Raw genomic sequence first — 17,680 nt, forward strand, 5'->3', positions numbered from 1 at the left:
TGGAAAGACTGGACACAGAACATAAAAAAATGATGGAGCTGGAAGAGAGGATCTCCAGTTGTAGATCTTTCCAGGAAGGACGTACAGGATATGATTACTGGACAGATACATATTTCTTCCTGAATTCCTTTATTTCATCAGAACAGAACAGAACAGAACAAGGGCTTTTCCAATCTCAACCCCACAACTCTCAATTTGAAACTCATTACCTTTTGCCCTGTAAAGGTATTCAACATGCTCTATGGGCAACCACTCCCACAACAGTGCTTCTCGGCCAATGGCAATTTTAAAAACAGATAGTCTTATGTGTTTCACTGCCCAAACATCACATAATCCTCAAATTGCAAACAAAAGGCATGCAACTAAGAATTGAAGAGTTAGGTGTGCAATACTTCTGTCTCTATGTCTAAAAATCAGTCTTTGCCCAAAATATTCTGAGAGGTCTCCGTCTTGCATTCATCATTGTCCTGGAATTTGTGCAACTTGACTTTTCTCTCAGGCTTTCCAGATATGCTGTGTGTTAGCTTCCTAAATGTTTTTGCTGATTTATCTCTCATACATTTCCTTTTTCAGTGCCTCAAAACGCCATCTACATCCTTGTACAAGGATGATACCTCAGCTCATAGGGGAGCTGCAAATCTCTGTCTCTACCACAGACACCTACAAAACTGGGAAATATTCATATATCAAAATCTCTGATGATTTAATATTTTGAATCTCTGACACAGAAGGGTCACATAAAATCCATGTACAGAATAGTACCTAAAACTTCTGTCATAATCTTCCCAACAGTGGACTTGTCAGCACTGGTATGCTATTATGGGAGATAACTTTGAATAAAAATACATATATCACACATTGAGCAGCAGTGTGTGAACAATTCAAAACATCATCACCACAGCAACACCCCCATCCAGTCAGGAATACAGCTAGAGACATTTCCCACCAGTAATGAGGGAACAGCATTGTGGAATAACCTATGAATCAGTAAAACCTCAAACTGCAAAAAAGCTGGAGGAGGATTAACTGTTTGCTTCTCAGCTCTTCTAATGCAGGATGTTGCAGTGCAGCTCCCACACCTGTGCTAAACAATTTCAAAATGGGAATATTCTCAGGTCATATGCTTTTAGCTCACAGATATTAAGGAGCTGGTAGGAGCTGAGAAAATATTGTCACATGTTAAATGGACAAATGTTTATACCTTTGCAATTATTGTTGTATTTGAAAGCCTATAATTTGTGTGTGAAAATTTCTATATCCAAAAAAATCAAAACTTAACTAAAGTGCTCAGACGGTCTGAGCCATTTGGACAAATTATACCAACAGAAATATGAACTGCTGAGGATACGGAATAGACAAAACACCAGAAAGCACAACCACGGACAGCTCCAGGATCAAGAGATGGATGTGCTGGCTTTCTAGCTCTTGGCTGTCTCCTGCCAAATTACCACCATTTTTCCACACTTCATTCTTCTTTCATTAGAGAATGATGATAAGCAAGAAGCAGCAGGAACCTCAAAGTACAAGATTTGTATCAAGTGTTCACTCTCAGAAATGAACAGGCTGAACAATGACATGTTCACAAAAATGTCTCTTCTGCTGATCCTGCTCCTGCTGCTCCCTGCAGCTTGTACTTCCCTTACATGTTAAGAACGACAGGCAGAAGTGGCTGGGATGTCCCTTAACAGCATGCCCTGAAGGAGCATATACAATGCTGACATGAAGTTCTGCAATCAGATCAGATACAATCCTTAAAGTTGCCCTGCACATCCCATATACTTCTATTCCTTCTTGCCCTTTTATTACAATAGCTGTATTGCAACTTAAATGCACTGCATTGTGCTAGGTGCAATGCAGTCACACAAAGAAATGCAGAAGTGCTTTATTTCCATACCATCCCATAGAATGACATGAGGTGGTATTCTGAAAAGAAAAACAATCAATGCAGCAATTCTGTCAGAAGAACACTTCAGAATGAGTCAAAGAGACAAAGTATATAATTAAGAACAGAACCTGAGACTGTCAGGACTGATTTTTGCTTGCAACTACACTTGGCCTCTTTCACCCTGAATGGACAAAGTTCACAACAGAAATAAAAATCTGGTTTCTTTGCCAGAATAGAGTAAGGCTTTGAAAGGATTCTGAGATCTTTGTTGGGATTAGTGGAATAATTTAACAGGAGGTCATGTTATTAGGTATAGAAAAAAAAAAAAAGACATTTGTATTTCAGACTGCATGTACTTTCTGAGAATAACAGAGGAAGAAAAATAAGCATGAAGATGCCTGAAGCGACTTTGCAATGAGGAAAAAAAGCCCTGACAGAAAGTGGATGAAAGAGAGGTAATAAGGGAATAAGATTCTGAAAAAAAACCACATAAAAGCATTTCTTTCACTTGCAGGCTAAAGCAGTATTGTTTAGTGAACACTACTAAAAAGTTGGGTTTTTTCTCATTTTAAGTTGTGGAATCACTTAATCAGAATAATTCAGGTTGGAAGGGACCTTAAGAAGTCATTTCAACCTTCTGCTCAAAGGTAAATTCATTATGAGGTGAGACCATGTTGCTCAGGATTCTATCCAACTGGGTCCTAAAAATCCGCAAAAAAAGAGGCGTCCCACCTCTTTGGACACCTTTTCCACTGTTTGACTGTCCTCATGAGGAAAAATCTTTTCTTTTTATCCAGGCCAAACATCTAGCTTCACTTTAGGCGCATTGCCCCTCATTCTCACACCACACCACCAGGAGAGCCTGGCTGCATCTTTTTTATAAGCTCCTCATAAGCACTGTCAGGCTGCTACTACGTTTCCCCTGGAGACGCCTCTTGCCAGGCCAAACAAGCCCAGCTCCCTCAGCCCCTGTCCCAGGACAAGTTCTTCAACTTCCTGAGTATTTTGGCAGCTCTCTGCTGAATTTTCACCGTTTAGCTCTACTGTCCTTATATCTAAAGTATGCAAAGGTGAATACAGATGTATTCTGATGAATGCTGAATCCCTTCATCTCCTGGGTGTGCTGTTAATACAGCCCAAGAAACTGCTGACAGTATTTGCTGCCAGGTCACACTGCTGGTTTGTGTTCAGCTTTTTGCACCCCTCAGGCTTCCCAGGCTGTGCTCAGCAGTGCTGCTTCCCAGCCAGCTGGTCCCAGTCCATATCCCTGGGAAATCCAAAGTATAGAGCAATATAGGTCAGACCTCTGGAGGTCATCCAGTCAAACTCATTCTCAAAAGCAGGGGTAACCTCAGGCTTAGGTGAAGTGGCATCTATCATCTAAACCTGAAACTCACAAATTACATGCATAAGGCAATCCAGTCAGTTCTAAATTCTATTTCTAAAGAAGTCTTTACAACGCTATGATTATTATTTGTATTTTCCAAGCACATCATGACCAATAAAAGCTGGTACTATAAAAAGATAAAGAGACAGCAGCTGCAAAATATAATGGAACCACTCAAAAATAATTATTTTATAATGGCAAGGACAGGGAAAGTGAAGGATTTTAGTGAAACAGTGAGTAACCAGACTCAGGCTCACTTCTGTTGCACTGGGAAGCAAATGCAAATTTAAGGCTGCTTTTGAGCACAAGCATGAACATAAGGAAAATCTTCAGAGCAGATAGAAGTGATGCCCTGGAAGTGACCACAGCAAAAATGATTATCCAGATTCCTCTCCCAGGCTCAGCATGTTTTCATAGCGAAGCTGCTCTTGCCTCCCAAAGCTCAGGAAAGACTATTGAAGTCAGCAGAGCACAGGACTCCACAGGAGCAGGCTGCAAGATAGGCAGGAGATGCAGAGATGAGCAGTCCCTGTCCCCAACAGCAGAACTCTGCAGTGGGATGTGACAAAGCACAGAAATGGGGCTGTCAATACCTGTCAGTAACCCCCACATGATGAGATGAGATGAGATGAGATGAGATGAGATGAGATGAGATGAGATGCTGCCTCATTCACTCACTCACACACCTTCTCACTTCTTCTCCTGCAGAATCAGAGTTGCATTTCCCTCAGCCAGAAGTATAACAGCTACAACTTCTATGTGGTTTCTAGTACTGCAAATATGATCAGCTGAAAAACATATGTAAGGGCTATGACTAGGAACATAATTTAGCATTTAAATTTGGGATATGCTATTGCACACAGACTTTTACCAGCCAGCTTCTTTTTTCAGCAACATAAACTTAAGATCAATGTCTGATTTTAGATCCTTTCCTATGTAAAGTAAATGAAATTTTTCTGTTGTTAAAAGGGAAAAATTTCCTTTTACCAACCGAGGTTTTTTTTTATCTTTTATCTAAACTGCTTGGATAATACTGTAGTGCGCAAGAAAAATACATAGGAATCTGAATCTTGCAACAGAAAACTGAGTGTGAGTTTTACAAACTACTTCAGTTACTTATAATAGTGATAACAGAAACATTTCTGTATTATTATTATTATTATTATTATTACTAAATACTTATGGTTAGTATTCTAAAAATTAGACTCTAATTGTAGCATACTGGTTCTGCAAAGGAGCTATAAAAGAACAAATACACAAGTTTTTCCCTAAAAAAGAGTAATGTATCTGTTCACTGACTTTTAAGTATCTTCTGTTCACATTTCATTCTCCACTAAAAATGAATGAAAGACAACATGTACCACACAAAAGATCTGGCAATACTTATGTATCTGCTACCATCTACTGACAAACAGCATTACTGACTTTATCTTAGTCTTAAAGAAACAACTCCTATTTCCCTATAGGAAAGTTTCTGCTGATGCTACAGTGGCTGACAGTAACAGCTACATGAATTTTTAATTCAGCATGTTGTAGCCATGGTAAGCCAATAATTTCCTACCCACCCATTTTGTCTGCATCACAGATTCACCACTGACCAGCATATTCCACTCATATAGTTAGTGACTGCATCCTGCATTCATTGAAGCCCTTCAGCTATTGCAGACAGTTTCTGAAGTCAATTGCACTACTGAGCAATTACACAAAACTCATTCCTCATTTACAAAACACAAAAATTTATTATTAGTCATAAGACTGTCCAAACAAATCACAGAATGGGTCAGGTTGGAAAAGACCACAATGGGTTACCTAGTCCAACCACCCTGCTCAAGCAGGGTCACCCTACAGCACACTGCACAGGATTGTGTCCAGGTTCTTGAATATCCCAAGGGATGGAGACTCCACAGCCTCTCTGGGCAATCTGTTCCAGGGCTTGGCTACCCACACAGTAAAGTTCGTCTTCGTCTTCAGGTGGAACTTCCTGTGCATCAGCTTCTGCCCATTGCCTCTTGTCCTATTGCTTGGCACCACCAAGAAGAGCCTGGAAACATCATCTGACAGCCTCCCTTCAGGTACTGACAGACATTGATGAGGTCCCCTCTCAGTCACCTCTTCTGGAGGCTGAACACACCCAGCTCCCTCAGCCTTTCCTCATAAGAGAGATGCTCCAGTCCCTAAATCAGCTTTGTAGCCCTCCATTGGACCCACTCCAGGTGCTCCACATCTCTCTTGTCCTGAGGAGCCCAGAACTGGACACAGCACTCCAGATGTGCCTACCCAGGGCTGAGCAGAAGGACAGAATCACCTCCTGTGACGTGCTGGCAAAGCTCTTCCCAATGCACCCCAGGATACCTTTGGCCTTCTTGGCCACAAGGACACACTGCTGGTTTGTGAGCAGCTTGTTGTCCACCAGGACCCGCAGGTCCTTCTCCACAGAGCTGCTTCCCAGCAGATCAGACCCCAGCCCGTACAGGTCCATGTTATTCCAGTCTTGTTTTCCAATCTACAGTGTGGTATAAAAATATCTTTTCTCCCCTAGTCTTAATTTTAGGACAATAATGGTAGTAGGAATTACCACCTTTCTATCGCCTTACTTAATTTTACAACACTTCAAGTGAAAGCCTTGATTGGCCTCCAGATATTATTTTTGTTGAGAAAAAGACTAACAAAACCTAAACCAAAAAGACCTAAAAATATTTTTTTAAAAATCCTCTGTTTCAGGTATCTCATCTTAAATACCAGAGGTGTGACAGTGAAGAGAGACCAGGTCACACTTATGAACCATATCTGGCTATATGGTAAACTAAATTAAGAGTATCTGTAATATTTACTTATACATGCAATTCAAAACATTTGAAAAAAAAAATTCAAAGTCACATCTGATAAGCTGTCATTAAAAAATTAATGAAAGCAGAATGTGCAGATATATATTAAAACAGTGTTTGTTCAACAGATCTAGTCCTTTAGATTAGATTTGGCTTCATTGTTAGGAATCTGAGTTTGAAATGCTCTTTATGTGCTAAGTCTTAAGAACAGTTGGTTCTTCCAGACCTAGATGCATTTAGCAAAAGGAATTATAAAATAGAATTTTAATGTGTCTCCTGTTCCTTTTCCATTGTTTTATTTTAATATTTGTTCAACTTCCAAAGTTAAAAAATGTCCTTGAGCTCTGCTGTAGTGGCGACAAGAGGAGAAGGCCCCGCTGCCCCTCGAGGTGGGCAGGGGATGTCGGTGGGCTTTGCTTGGAGAGAAAAAGTAGTTTTCATATGACTTAAGTTCCTGCCTGGAGAGCTCAGCTGTGTTTGTTTTTAAAGAACTCCCAGCTGGGCTTAAAGCTCTTTTTTCCTTGCCATCGCTAAAGCCAACCCTGGGTGTTGCTGACAGTAGACCACACGCTAACACCAATGCTGGGCCACCGACCCAAGGCGCCGAGTCCAGCGGGACCCCACAGAGCGGATGGGGACACTGGCGGCCTCCCGGCGTCAAACGCTCAAAACGCGACCAGAGGCACCCTCAGAAGAAGGAGCCACCGGGGTGTGAGGAGCCACCTCAGTCCCTTCTCCGAACCGCGGGACCATCGGCGGTCCCGTCGCCTGCGGGAAGGAGGAGCCGCTTCGGGCCCCACCGCCCCCTTCCCGCCATCGCGCCGCAGGGAGAGCGGCGGCCGCACGAGTCTCGCGAGAACTGAGGTGTTGCTGCCGCCGCCATGGAGCCGTCGGTGCGCGGCCCGCCGGGGCTGTCGGCCGTGCTGGCGGTGAGGCGGAGCGGGGCCGTCCGGCGGGGAGGGGGGAGGCCCTTGCTGGGGGCGCAGGGTGCGTGAAGGAGGCTGCGGGGCGCGGTCCGTGACCGACACCGGCCGTGTTCGGTCGCTGTGGCCGCCCGTTCTGCCGCCGCTGCCTGACCCACTTTCCTCTGCCCGCAGAGCACGGACTGGTCCGAGCCCTGGCTGCTGGGGCTGGCGGCCTTCCACCTGCTCTGCTTCCTCCTGACGTGCGCGTCCCTGCAGCACCGCCGGGTGCAGGTCGGGCACTTCCTCTGCATGGGTGAGTGCACGGGCACGCCGTGCGCTGCCGGGCCCACAGCAGTGCCTGCAGCTTCGCGTGTCTCCGCTAGCAGTGCGTGTGCCTGTCGATGATAGTCTGCTATGGAACCTGCTATGACCTAAAAATATGTTTTTATTTTATTTCCAAGAAAATGTGTGAAGTAGTGACTTAAGGCTCTGGTCTTGGTGAGGAAGTGGGATGGGTAAGGTTACTGCATTGTCATTGCCCTGTGTATCGCAGCTTCCCAGTGAAGTGTTCTTTGCTGGAGAAGCAGAAAAGAAACCAACTGAGAGTACAAAGAAACTGACTGAGAGCCAGCAGTTGCTTTGTACTCTGCTTTATTCTAATGGTGCTGTTCAGTGGATATGGTCAGCTTTAGTTTCTGAAGCAAGTTCACCATATGCCCTGCTGACAGCCGTGATAATGGCACGAGGAAGAGCAAGACTGGCTTGCACACTGCAGTAACAACTTGAGTTATCCCAGGGTTTATTAACCTGAGAGTCCACAGTGACCTTGCCTAGCCAAAGCAGCCATGGCTGACTGGCAGAACACATACTAGCTTTGGTTTAAGACCACATGGATTTGGATTAGATGATGTATCCTGAACGGTTTATTTTTAAAGAAATACCGAATCTAATATTTTTCTTTTATTTATAGTGGGCTTAGTGTACTGCGCTGAATATATCAATGAATTAGCAGCCATGAATTGGAGGTAAATGTTTTCACTTTCATTTTATGAGTAAAACTATACAGTACAATATAGTTATCACATACTTATAAGAAGTAATGATGGCATGGATTTATTGTGCTGCTTAAAATCTGTTTATATGAGTGCTTGTAAACTAACTTGTCAAAGAACTCCGACGAGAAAAGGGAGTGCTGTGGTTAAGGGGAAAAGAGTGAACTGTGGTGGATTTTTGGTTGTTGGTTTTTTTGGTTTTTTGTTTTTTTGGTTTTTTTTTGGTGGGGTTTTTTGTTTGTTTGTGGGTTTGTGGTTTTTTGTTTGTTTTTTTTTGGGGGGGGGTTTTTTGGTTTTTTTTTTTTTTTTTTTTGGTGTTCATGTTTAATAGCTGAGGATAAGAACCGCTTCTCAAAAATACAACTGCTGCTTTATATACTTACTTCTATGTATAACGAGCATTAACATTTGCCTGTTTACTAAATGTGTATACCAGAATTAAAGTGATGGGTTTATTTTGATATTTTGAGCATTGAATTACTCTTTCCCTGATATCACTGAAAGTTATGTGTTTAACACCACTTCATGTTGGCATCTAATTGTAGTCATTATGTTTCACTTCAGGCATATGTGACCTAATTACAGCTTTGCTGCATTTATCATTTTTGTTATCTTTTCTAATATAAGTAAGCAAAATACCTAAAAGCATTTCAGATGCTTCAGAATAAGCATGATTTGTGATGCACTCTTGTAGTCAGTCATGTAAGTTAGCTTTTACACAGTAAAACTGTAAAGAGGAGAAGGACTGATATTAATGTTCATAACTGAAGAAGTATCAGCTGCTTCTTTTTTTCTGACTTAATACAGTAGAATGCTGGCTTATGCTTGGTGATCCCAAGATGTGGGATGATGTGTACAGTGTGCATGTAGAGTAGTTGCTGGGAAAGTTGAATGTGTGAACTTCACTAAATAAAGCTTTTTCTTTCATTTTCTTTTTATTTCTTTCAGGCTCTTTTCTAAATACCAGTACTTTGATTCAAGAGGAATGTTTATTTCACTTGTATTTTCAGCACCACTGCTGGTGAATACTATTATAATTGTGGTATGTATGTGTTCATTCATATAGGTGCTTTCATTAAAAGAGTAAGTGAAGTATGTGGATTAGTTGAATGTAATAATTTATTTACTTTTCAGGTCACCTGGGTTTACAGAACTTTGAATGTAATGACTGAACTAAAGATGCTACAGCAGAGAAGGAAAGTAGAAAAAGAAAAAAAGAAGTGAAAGTGCCAAACTTTTTCTTTCTTCAGTTGTAATAATTCCTGTCTGAGAAATCAGTCCGTCTGTATGGGTATGCAGGAACAGAAGTATTTTTGTTTCCGGTGTCAGGAGTACTTTTTAATTGTGGCTGTGGGCATTGAGGTAAAGCAGGTATCTGCAGTACATTTGAATTGGCTGTGAAATTATGAAACCAGTCTTAACAAGTCTTTATGCCCTTCAGTGTATGATTGTTTTCCTCCATGACCAAGGCTGTTAGTATTGATGAGACACAATCTTCCAGTTTCCATTTGCCTGTGTATTTTTTTACTGTGTCTTTATTCTGTGCTTATCAAGTATCAGTTATTCTGATGCTTAAGCAAATTGGAGCTGTGTTGTGAATTACAGTACATGAGAGATTTCATTCAGAATAACTCAGGAATCCATGCTTCTGTGAAGCACTTCACTTCTTTATAAATCAAGTTTCATACTTTCTGTGTGTACTGTGTGCCAGTGGCATTTTATAAATAAAACTATAATTCACTGTATCTTAAATTGAGTTAATTTGTATTCATTTTTAATCAGACTTTTTCCTTCCTTGTTTGTGTCACCTGCATCACTCAGCTTTGTGTCATCTGCAAACTTGCTGAGGTTGCTCTGGATCTCACTGTGTTATTGTTACAGCATTAAAAGGAACCAATGTCAAGACTAGGGTTCTGAGGGACACCACTTGTCACTGGCCTCCAGCTGGATGTAAGCAGTTGGCTACAATCCTCAGCTTGTGTCCATCCAGCCAGTTTTTTATCCACAGAACAGCCCACACTTCAAATCCATGTCTCTCTAGTTCAGTGCTGACAATGTGTGGGACTGGTCACAGGCCTGTACAGTTCTATGTAGATTATGTCTGTTGGTCTTCCCCTGTTGATTGTTGCAGTCACTCCATCATAAAAGGCCAGCGGTGGGTCGGACAGGATTTGCCTTTGGTGAATTCTTTTTGGCTGTCTTGGATGACTTTCTTGCCTCGCATGGGCGTGTGTGTTTCTCAGAAAAATATTCCCATTCTCTACATTTCAGAAAGACTCAAATTTATCTGTGATCTCCTCTACCTGGACTTGCCTAAGAAACACTAAGTTAAAGAGCGAAGTTGTTTGTTGGTTTGCTTTGTTTTGTTTTGTTTTTTTTTTAAAGTAGGTATCACAAACCTTAAGAGAAACGCTCAATAAGTGGAGCATGACTTCTGTTCATCATGAGTCTGGATTTATGATGTGATAGTACAATAACATTAAATGTGGGTCTACTTGCTGACAAACCAAAATAATTAAATCATTAATTTAGAGGCTGTTCCACCTGCTTAGAATTTGTATGTATAAGTGAAGGAGAGCCAAGTGTTTAAGACTGGTGGAATAACTTTGCTTTTAATTGGGAAACCTGAATTTAGGTTGCTTGTGAAAGAAAGAGCCAGTTTATTTAATTTTCATACATGCACACAGAAAACTGCTAGCTGCTCAACTGGATCCTTTGGAGAGTGAGATGGGACAGGTGATTTGTTACTGGTCTGTGCATCTCAAAGGCAGTGAATCTGATCTTCAGCCTACCATAATGTATCGTTCCGTGACAGTGCACAATGTCAGGTTCATGAAAAAACATTACAAGGGAGAAAGTAATATTAACTTGGCAACTTTGTCATAGTACAAGGTAATTTTGTTGCACTGTGAAATAATGATAATCTGTGAAAAGACAGATTATCAGAAATTAATTGGAAAACTTGCTGGAGTTTGAGGTTGGCCTTGTTTCCTATGAAAAAGTAATATCTGAGATGAGTTTCCAAAAATGAGAACCTAGACTGCTTTCTTTTTCCATATCCACTGAAATACCATATTCTTAATGTAGGATGTATTTTAGCCTCGTTTTGGTCCAGTGAATCTCATGATGGTAGATAAAATGGAACAGATTCAATAAGGGTTTTTAAATGTCTTTTCCTCAACAGTATTTCCTAGCTTTGTAGATACGTTGATCTCCATCTCCAATAAAAAAACTTGCCTCTTTGCAAAAGGCACAGGACACTGAATTGAGGTCTTCTACATCCTTGAGTGTATAAACAAAGAACTTTGAAGTACAGTCTTAGTGCTTTTCAATAGCTGAAAGGTCTTGAAAGGAAGGATCTACTCTAGAAAAGCTGTGTTTGAGTTAGCTGGTGATCTGCTGGTGAATCCCAAATGGAGCAAGAGTTTACAAAGAATTTCTTTGTGGGTGTTGGGAATCATAAGCTCCATTTTTATAGGAACTGAGATTTTCAGGAAAAAGAGGAGTAGTGATTCTTTGTCTGAACAAAACAGAATACTGTTGTAGTGTAGGAAATGTTCTATTTCTTCAAATACAGATAAACATTTTTGCATACTTTTATTGTAAGCTTGATTACACATTCTGGATGCAATCCTGTAGAATGTGCTCTAGGGTGACCCTGCTTGAGCAAGGAGTTAGGCCAAGATGACTCTCTGGTCCATTCCAGTGTGACCCATTCTGTGATTCTGTAGTTTTTTCACTTCAGGTGAGTACAGCATTTTTATAATTATTATATCTAAGTATGTTTTCTTTTTTAGGGAACACAACACTGTGTATATTTCTCTATTGAAATATTTTTAAATAGTTTAAAATATGTTTGAAATATTTTAATGTGTTTCAACTAAATAAAAGTATTGATGTTCTTCTGTCCATCGGGGAAGAGATCGCTGCAGGTAACCAAACTCACCACTGGATGTCACTGTCTCACACGCAAAAGCTGACTCAAAGCTTTCCTTTTGAGAGGGTTCTATAGTGATTTCCACCGTAGCTTCCTAAATACTGCAGCATTTTGGAATGACCATGAATCCTTGGACTGTAGCCTCTGAAAACATGAACTCTTACCTGAGCTCTAAGATACATCTTGAGCCACTTTCAGGTGTTTCTTGAAACTCTTGCTTTTTTACATTTAAAAGGAGCAGTGATGAAGTACATATATATTTCCAGAGGCAGGAAGTATATATGTGTTTTAAAATTTCTCAATGCATCAAGGAAATAAATACCCTATTCGCTCTCATACCTACATTTCATAAGGAGGATTCTGTCTTCAACCAATAAAAAAGTAATATAACAACAAAAAATAATTACATTGTGTGGCCAATATGCAGGAAAGTTTTCTGAAGCACCTATGGAGCTGCTGCATGTCCTCTATTTCTTTGTGATTTACCATTGAATAATGCTGTATTACCATGTCTGTCCTTGTTATGTGACGGCTGGCAGTCACTAATAGTCATGACTGAGGTTCTCAGAAGTCACTTCAGACTTTCTCCACCACCTGGCAAAGAGTGCTTTGGAGTGTTCAGAGGTTTTGTGACTTAATTTCAGAAGGTCTATGTGCAGTGTTCTCCACTTGATGTTCTCCTTTGTGTACCAGGTTTTGAGCCTGGTGTTTTTTATCTTCGCTATTCATCTGAGTTCTATTTTCCACACACCACCTGTTCAAGAATATAGACTTACAGTTTCAATGGACTTTGTCCCACTTCCTCACAGCATTCGCATTCACATAACAACACTTAGGCAATTACAGTGCAACATGCTTGAGAAATACCAGCCTCAAAAGTCAAACCTGATGTGGTTTTTGGACCTCTGTTTTATAATGTCTTCTTCTAACTAGTTCCTCTGAAATGTGGCTGTACTTACACCACTGTTTTGCTGTAATACCAGAACAGTGTTGTACTGAATAGAAAATATCTCAGGGGACTCCAAAGGAAGGCCTCTATATTTCCTATATTTGTGTTTATTTTTCATATAAATATGAACTGTAAGAATCTTCCTTGTATAGTTTCGGAGGCGTAGTGAAGCCAGGAAAGGAGCTGTAACTAGTAATACGTTACACTGCTACAAACACTGAAATCATGGTCCTGTTTTCTTTGGCACTGTCTAAAGTTAGAACCGATTGAAACTAACAGGACAGGATCAAATATGTTGCCTCTTTCATCTCAAAACATTGTCATAATTAACAAGGCATTCAGCAGAACTGATTGAAACAAGGCATATACCTTAAAAATGGACCAGTTCCAAGTGTAATTTGCAATAGATTTGTTAATCCAGCCCCAAATCAAAGAAATACAATCTTGTGTACCTTTCTTCCCTTCTGTTCCATCAAGAAGAGTTTGCATAGTGACCCAGAGGGAGGCAGAATGACATTCAGCTGGACAAACAGGTGTCTAGGGTAGGACCCATTGCTGAAATCACCTTCATCTGTCAGTGTTAGACCTGTGTAATAAACACACCTGAGTAGTTTCAATCAGTGGAGGAGGTTTTTGTGAGGTTTTTCATATAATCAGAACCAATACACCTTGATCTTAAAGAACATTAGACCTGTGTAATAAACACACGTGAGTAGTTTCAATCAGTGGAGGAGTATGTGAGGTTTTTCATATAATCAGAACCAATACACCTTGATCTTAAAGAACACTAAGCTTGGGAGGGTTTTAATATGACATGAATAAGACATGAACCATTTAGGTCCATAACTGTAAGAGTAATGTCTTTGATAAAATACTCATCACCTTGATTTAGGGATTAGTGAGAGTAATCAGCTTCCTATAGTTGTTCTGGAGAGAATGACTTGTAATGTCTGTCCTCAAGCAAAAGCAGCACAAAAATCAGGAGGCTGGTTTACTAAACAAATAACATGGAACCTTCTGGCTCTTTATTGCAAAGTATTTTCTAGCAGAATAGAGGGAACGGTAAGATTTATGTTGTTCAAATATATCTGATCCATAGCAGTGTTGAAAAATGGGCTTAGAGAGAGATTTAATGATTTTATTTAAGGGTGTTGGATTTGTGTGTTAATTGATAGTGAGAGCTTTTGTAGGTAATCACAGGCTGGTTTTTCAAGTCCCAGAATCAACACAAAAAAAACAGTACAGTTACATCTTCTTTTTTTTTTAGAGTGTGTCTAAGTCCTACATTAAACAATTAATTTTACAGTAATTACCAAAAAGTGAGACACAACATCCATCTGATTAAAAATAGATAACTTATAAAAAAGGCATATGAGACTGATTTCTTTCTAGCAAATTGCTTTATTGATTTTTGCCATCAAAAATTCAAATAGATTAGTAAATTGTGTATGTTATACAAGTTTTCTGCTTCCACCACATTGTAGGAAGAACAAATGTAAAATGTAAAATTAGCTGACTGGATGTGAGCGGACAATAGCAATTATAATGGTATGTGACACCATGTCTAAGAAAAACTTATACTCTCTTTGAAGTAGAAGTAAAAATATTTCAAAATATATTAAATAGTGGTCCTTCACAAACTGATTTGTCAGTAACTTTGATATTTACAAAAAATAACTTGAAAATGTACAGAAAACAGTTTATACATGAGCTGTGGTTCCCTAAACCATTAACTTGCATGAAGTTTATAAAAAGTTTGGCAAGTTTTAATTTGAATGAAATATATTGAAGATACTAATTTATACATTTATGTCAAAAGAAAAATTAAGTTCTTCTCCAAGCTCTGAAGAAACTCACAGAATGACAGATTATTTTGAGGTGGAAGAGACCCACAAGCATCATCAAGTCCATTGGAATTTTGTAGAATTATAGAATGCTTGGATTGGAAGAGTCTTTAAACATAATTCCAACCCCACTGCCATGGGCTCACTAGACTGGGTTACTCAGAGCACGATCCAGCCTGGCCTTGGAAACTTCCAGGGGTGGGACATCCACAGCTTCTCTGGAAAACCTGTTCCAGTGTCTTACCATCCTCAAGGTGGAGAATTTCTTGTGAATATCTAATGTAAACCTGCTCTCTTTCAGTTTGAAGGCATTTCACCTTGTCCTGTCACTACATGCCCTTGTCAAAGTCTCTCTCCAGGTCTCTTGAAGGTCCCCTCTAGGTACTGGAGGGTGTTCCAAGGTCTCACCAGAATCTTCTCCAGGCTGAATAACACAAGTCTCTCAGCCTGTTGTCAGTTTATGACTTCAAGAGTTCAATGTTAATAGAAGTCGTCCAAAAAGACACACAGTCTTAAGTGGAGTGAAATACATTGAAGTCTTTCAGAATTTCAAATAATATCAATGATTTACAATGTGAAATTAAGTAAAATTAATGCACCTAGAGACAACTTGTCATGGTTCTATCATGATCAGGAAATATAAACACCAAGATAAAAATACAGGTGGAAAAAAAGAGGATATTATTATCACGTTTTTTGACTGACTGCTTCTTTAATTCTCCTGTATGTTAATATATATCAATATCAACAAATTCCAGCCTGCTATAGCTCAGAAATGTTACCAAAAATCCTTTCAATTGAAAAATTGAGACCTTGTCCTCTCTAATAAAAGAAACCTTCTTTTAAAAGTGGAATCTTCACACTAAATGTTGAATGAAAAAGCTGAAAGTATGCTAATTGCATTAGATTTATTATTCTATTATTATTATTACTAATATTTATTTTACCTAGCAAATAATAGGTTAAAATATCAAAATATCATACTCGATTAAACAACACCAAAGCCTTTTGACTTCCTTGTACATATGCTCATTAGGTAGAGACATTAATTCAATTCCAATTTGCAACAATCATTATCATTCAATACCATTAACTTTGATCATTACTGTAGAAGATACCCTTTTAGAATGGTCACCTTATTTAAATTTAACTCCATAATATGATGTACTATAGCTGTATTAAATCATCAAAAAGAAAAGATCAAGTGGCATAATTGTTTCAATTAAATACATATCTGGCTGTACTCTGTCTTGGCTAGAAAGTGATCAGTTTGCTTTGTGACCTTTAGAGGGCTCCATTGCTATGTAGGACTGGAAAATAGACCAATTCTGTCATCTTAACATATTCTGACATCTACTGTAATTTAATTTAGGCCTTACATTAACTCTGTTTGCATGTGTTTAACTGTGTACAGAATCTTCCAAGCTGGTTAAAAGGTCTGATGACATAGATTCAGGATTGTGAGATGAAGGAGAATGCCTGCAATGCTGTTATGTGTAGTTTTACTGGAATTAGTATCAAAAATGTGAGAAGATTCTCACTTCCCAAATTTTAAAAAACATGAGGACTCCTCTAAAGGCAAACAACTAAAGCATGACTTTATAATTTCCTCATGATTTTCTGAATGCTTCACTGTCCATTCAGAATGTCTGTGTCTAAGTTACAGCATTGCAGTAATTTTCTCTTTAATAAGTTGAAGCAGGCTGTTGCCTCCAAACAATTTCTTTGCCCTTTTATGTGCAAAGAAGCATAAGAGTACTTCCTTTTTTTTCTTCCAGGGGATTCAGGTGTGACTCAGCTCCTTTCTAGAGGCACAAAACTGGCTAAAACTAATGGCAGCTCTAGCAAAGGGCTAGCACCAGAAATAAGAAATGTTTGGTGTGAAAGAGAAGAAAGAGCATGGATGTGGTAACAGGGAACTTTCATCCATGTTTCAGCTGTTTAGAAAATGCTCTTTTAAAGGCCAAAGTGGAGGCTTCCACAGTAACTGGGATGTAAGAGACCTTGAAGGACAATTGCAGCTTCACAGAGTGCTCCTGTAGGATAACATGCTCAGCAAAGGGGAGAGGTTTGAAATGGAACTCCTGTACAGAAACAAACCTGGCATGTATAGAAACAGATCTGGGGGAAATGAGGCATTGAAGTTAAATGTGCTTTTGCTTGTTTAAAGTAATTTTTAAAAAAAGTCTAATATTTGGAAGGAATTGTTAAGGAAAACCAAACCAATAAGGAAGAGGAAAAATACATGGAAGAAAAAAAACACATGATAAGATGAAAATTTTTATGGTACTGGTGGATATAGGAGAGCAGCCATCTAGGACAAGGAAAGGAAAAAACATCTATGTGAAGGAAAATAGAAATGGACTGTGAAGTAAAAAGAAGTGTTTCTTACAGCCTGCAAGCTTTCTCAGGGAAAAGATAGCATATTCCTTGCTTTAAAATCCTCCACAAGAGGTCCTGTTGAGAGGGACCCAAATTATGTTGTGCATGTAACCTGGAAACTCTTCTAAACTCATCAAATCACAGCTCTGAAAACTCTTTTTCAGAAATAGCAAGGGAAAACTTAATAAATAGATCAGTCCTGAGAGTTAAAAGCCACTAAACCTCATGCACTGCCTCCAGCACCTTGCTGAAGAGGGAGACTGACCACAAGATATTATCCGTGTTCCTTTCTCCTTTGGATTAGGGTGTGCTTTATGAGTCAAAAGGCTTCCCTCATCTCAGTTCTTCTAGAGCATGAAGACAGTAGCCATGACCATTTCAGCACACAAATTTGGCACTCTTGTCTTAGCCAGGATCAATATGGTGCTGTGTATTTTCGTATTCACCTGATCTGAGCCCACCAAAGCAAAACGTCTGCCAACACAGTCCCTTCCTCAATTGCCTTTCCCTTACC

General features: G+C 39.5%; 1 protein-coding gene across 1 annotated transcript; it reads left to right on the forward strand.

Moving 5' to 3' along the window:
- Positions 1–6,966: 6,966 nt before the first annotated feature.
- Positions 6,967–9,806, forward strand: TMEM18 (transmembrane protein 18). Its single transcript, XM_041420835.1, has 5 exons — positions 6,967–7,026; positions 7,195–7,315; positions 7,973–8,027; positions 9,003–9,096; positions 9,189–9,806. The coding sequence occupies exons 1-5, from the start codon at positions 6,979–6,981 to the stop codon at positions 9,276–9,278; spliced, it is 408 nt and encodes a 135-aa protein (XP_041276769.1). The 5' UTR covers positions 6,967–6,978; the 3' UTR covers positions 9,279–9,806.
- The last annotated feature ends 7,874 nt before the right edge of the window (positions 9,807–17,680 follow it).

The sequence above is a fragment of the Onychostruthus taczanowskii genome, unplaced genomic scaffold (genome assembly GCF_017590055.1).
Source record: "Onychostruthus taczanowskii isolate IOZ18803 unplaced genomic scaffold, ASM1759005v1 scaffold11, whole genome shotgun sequence".
Lineage (NCBI taxonomy): Eukaryota > Metazoa > Chordata > Aves > Passeriformes > Passeridae > Onychostruthus > Onychostruthus taczanowskii.

Coding starts and splice junctions, on each gene's coding strand:
- TMEM18 (XM_041420835.1), top strand. CDS start 6,979: ATGGAGCCGTCGGTGCGCGGCCCGCCGGGGCTGTCGGCCGTGCTGGCG. Junction 7,316..7,972: donor CGGGCACTTCCTCTGCATGG/GTGAGTGCACGG, acceptor TTTTATTTATAG/TGGGCTTAGTGTACTGCGCT. Junction 8,028..9,002: donor TTAGCAGCCATGAATTGGAG/GTAAATGTTTTC, acceptor TATTTCTTTCAG/GCTCTTTTCTAAATACCAGT.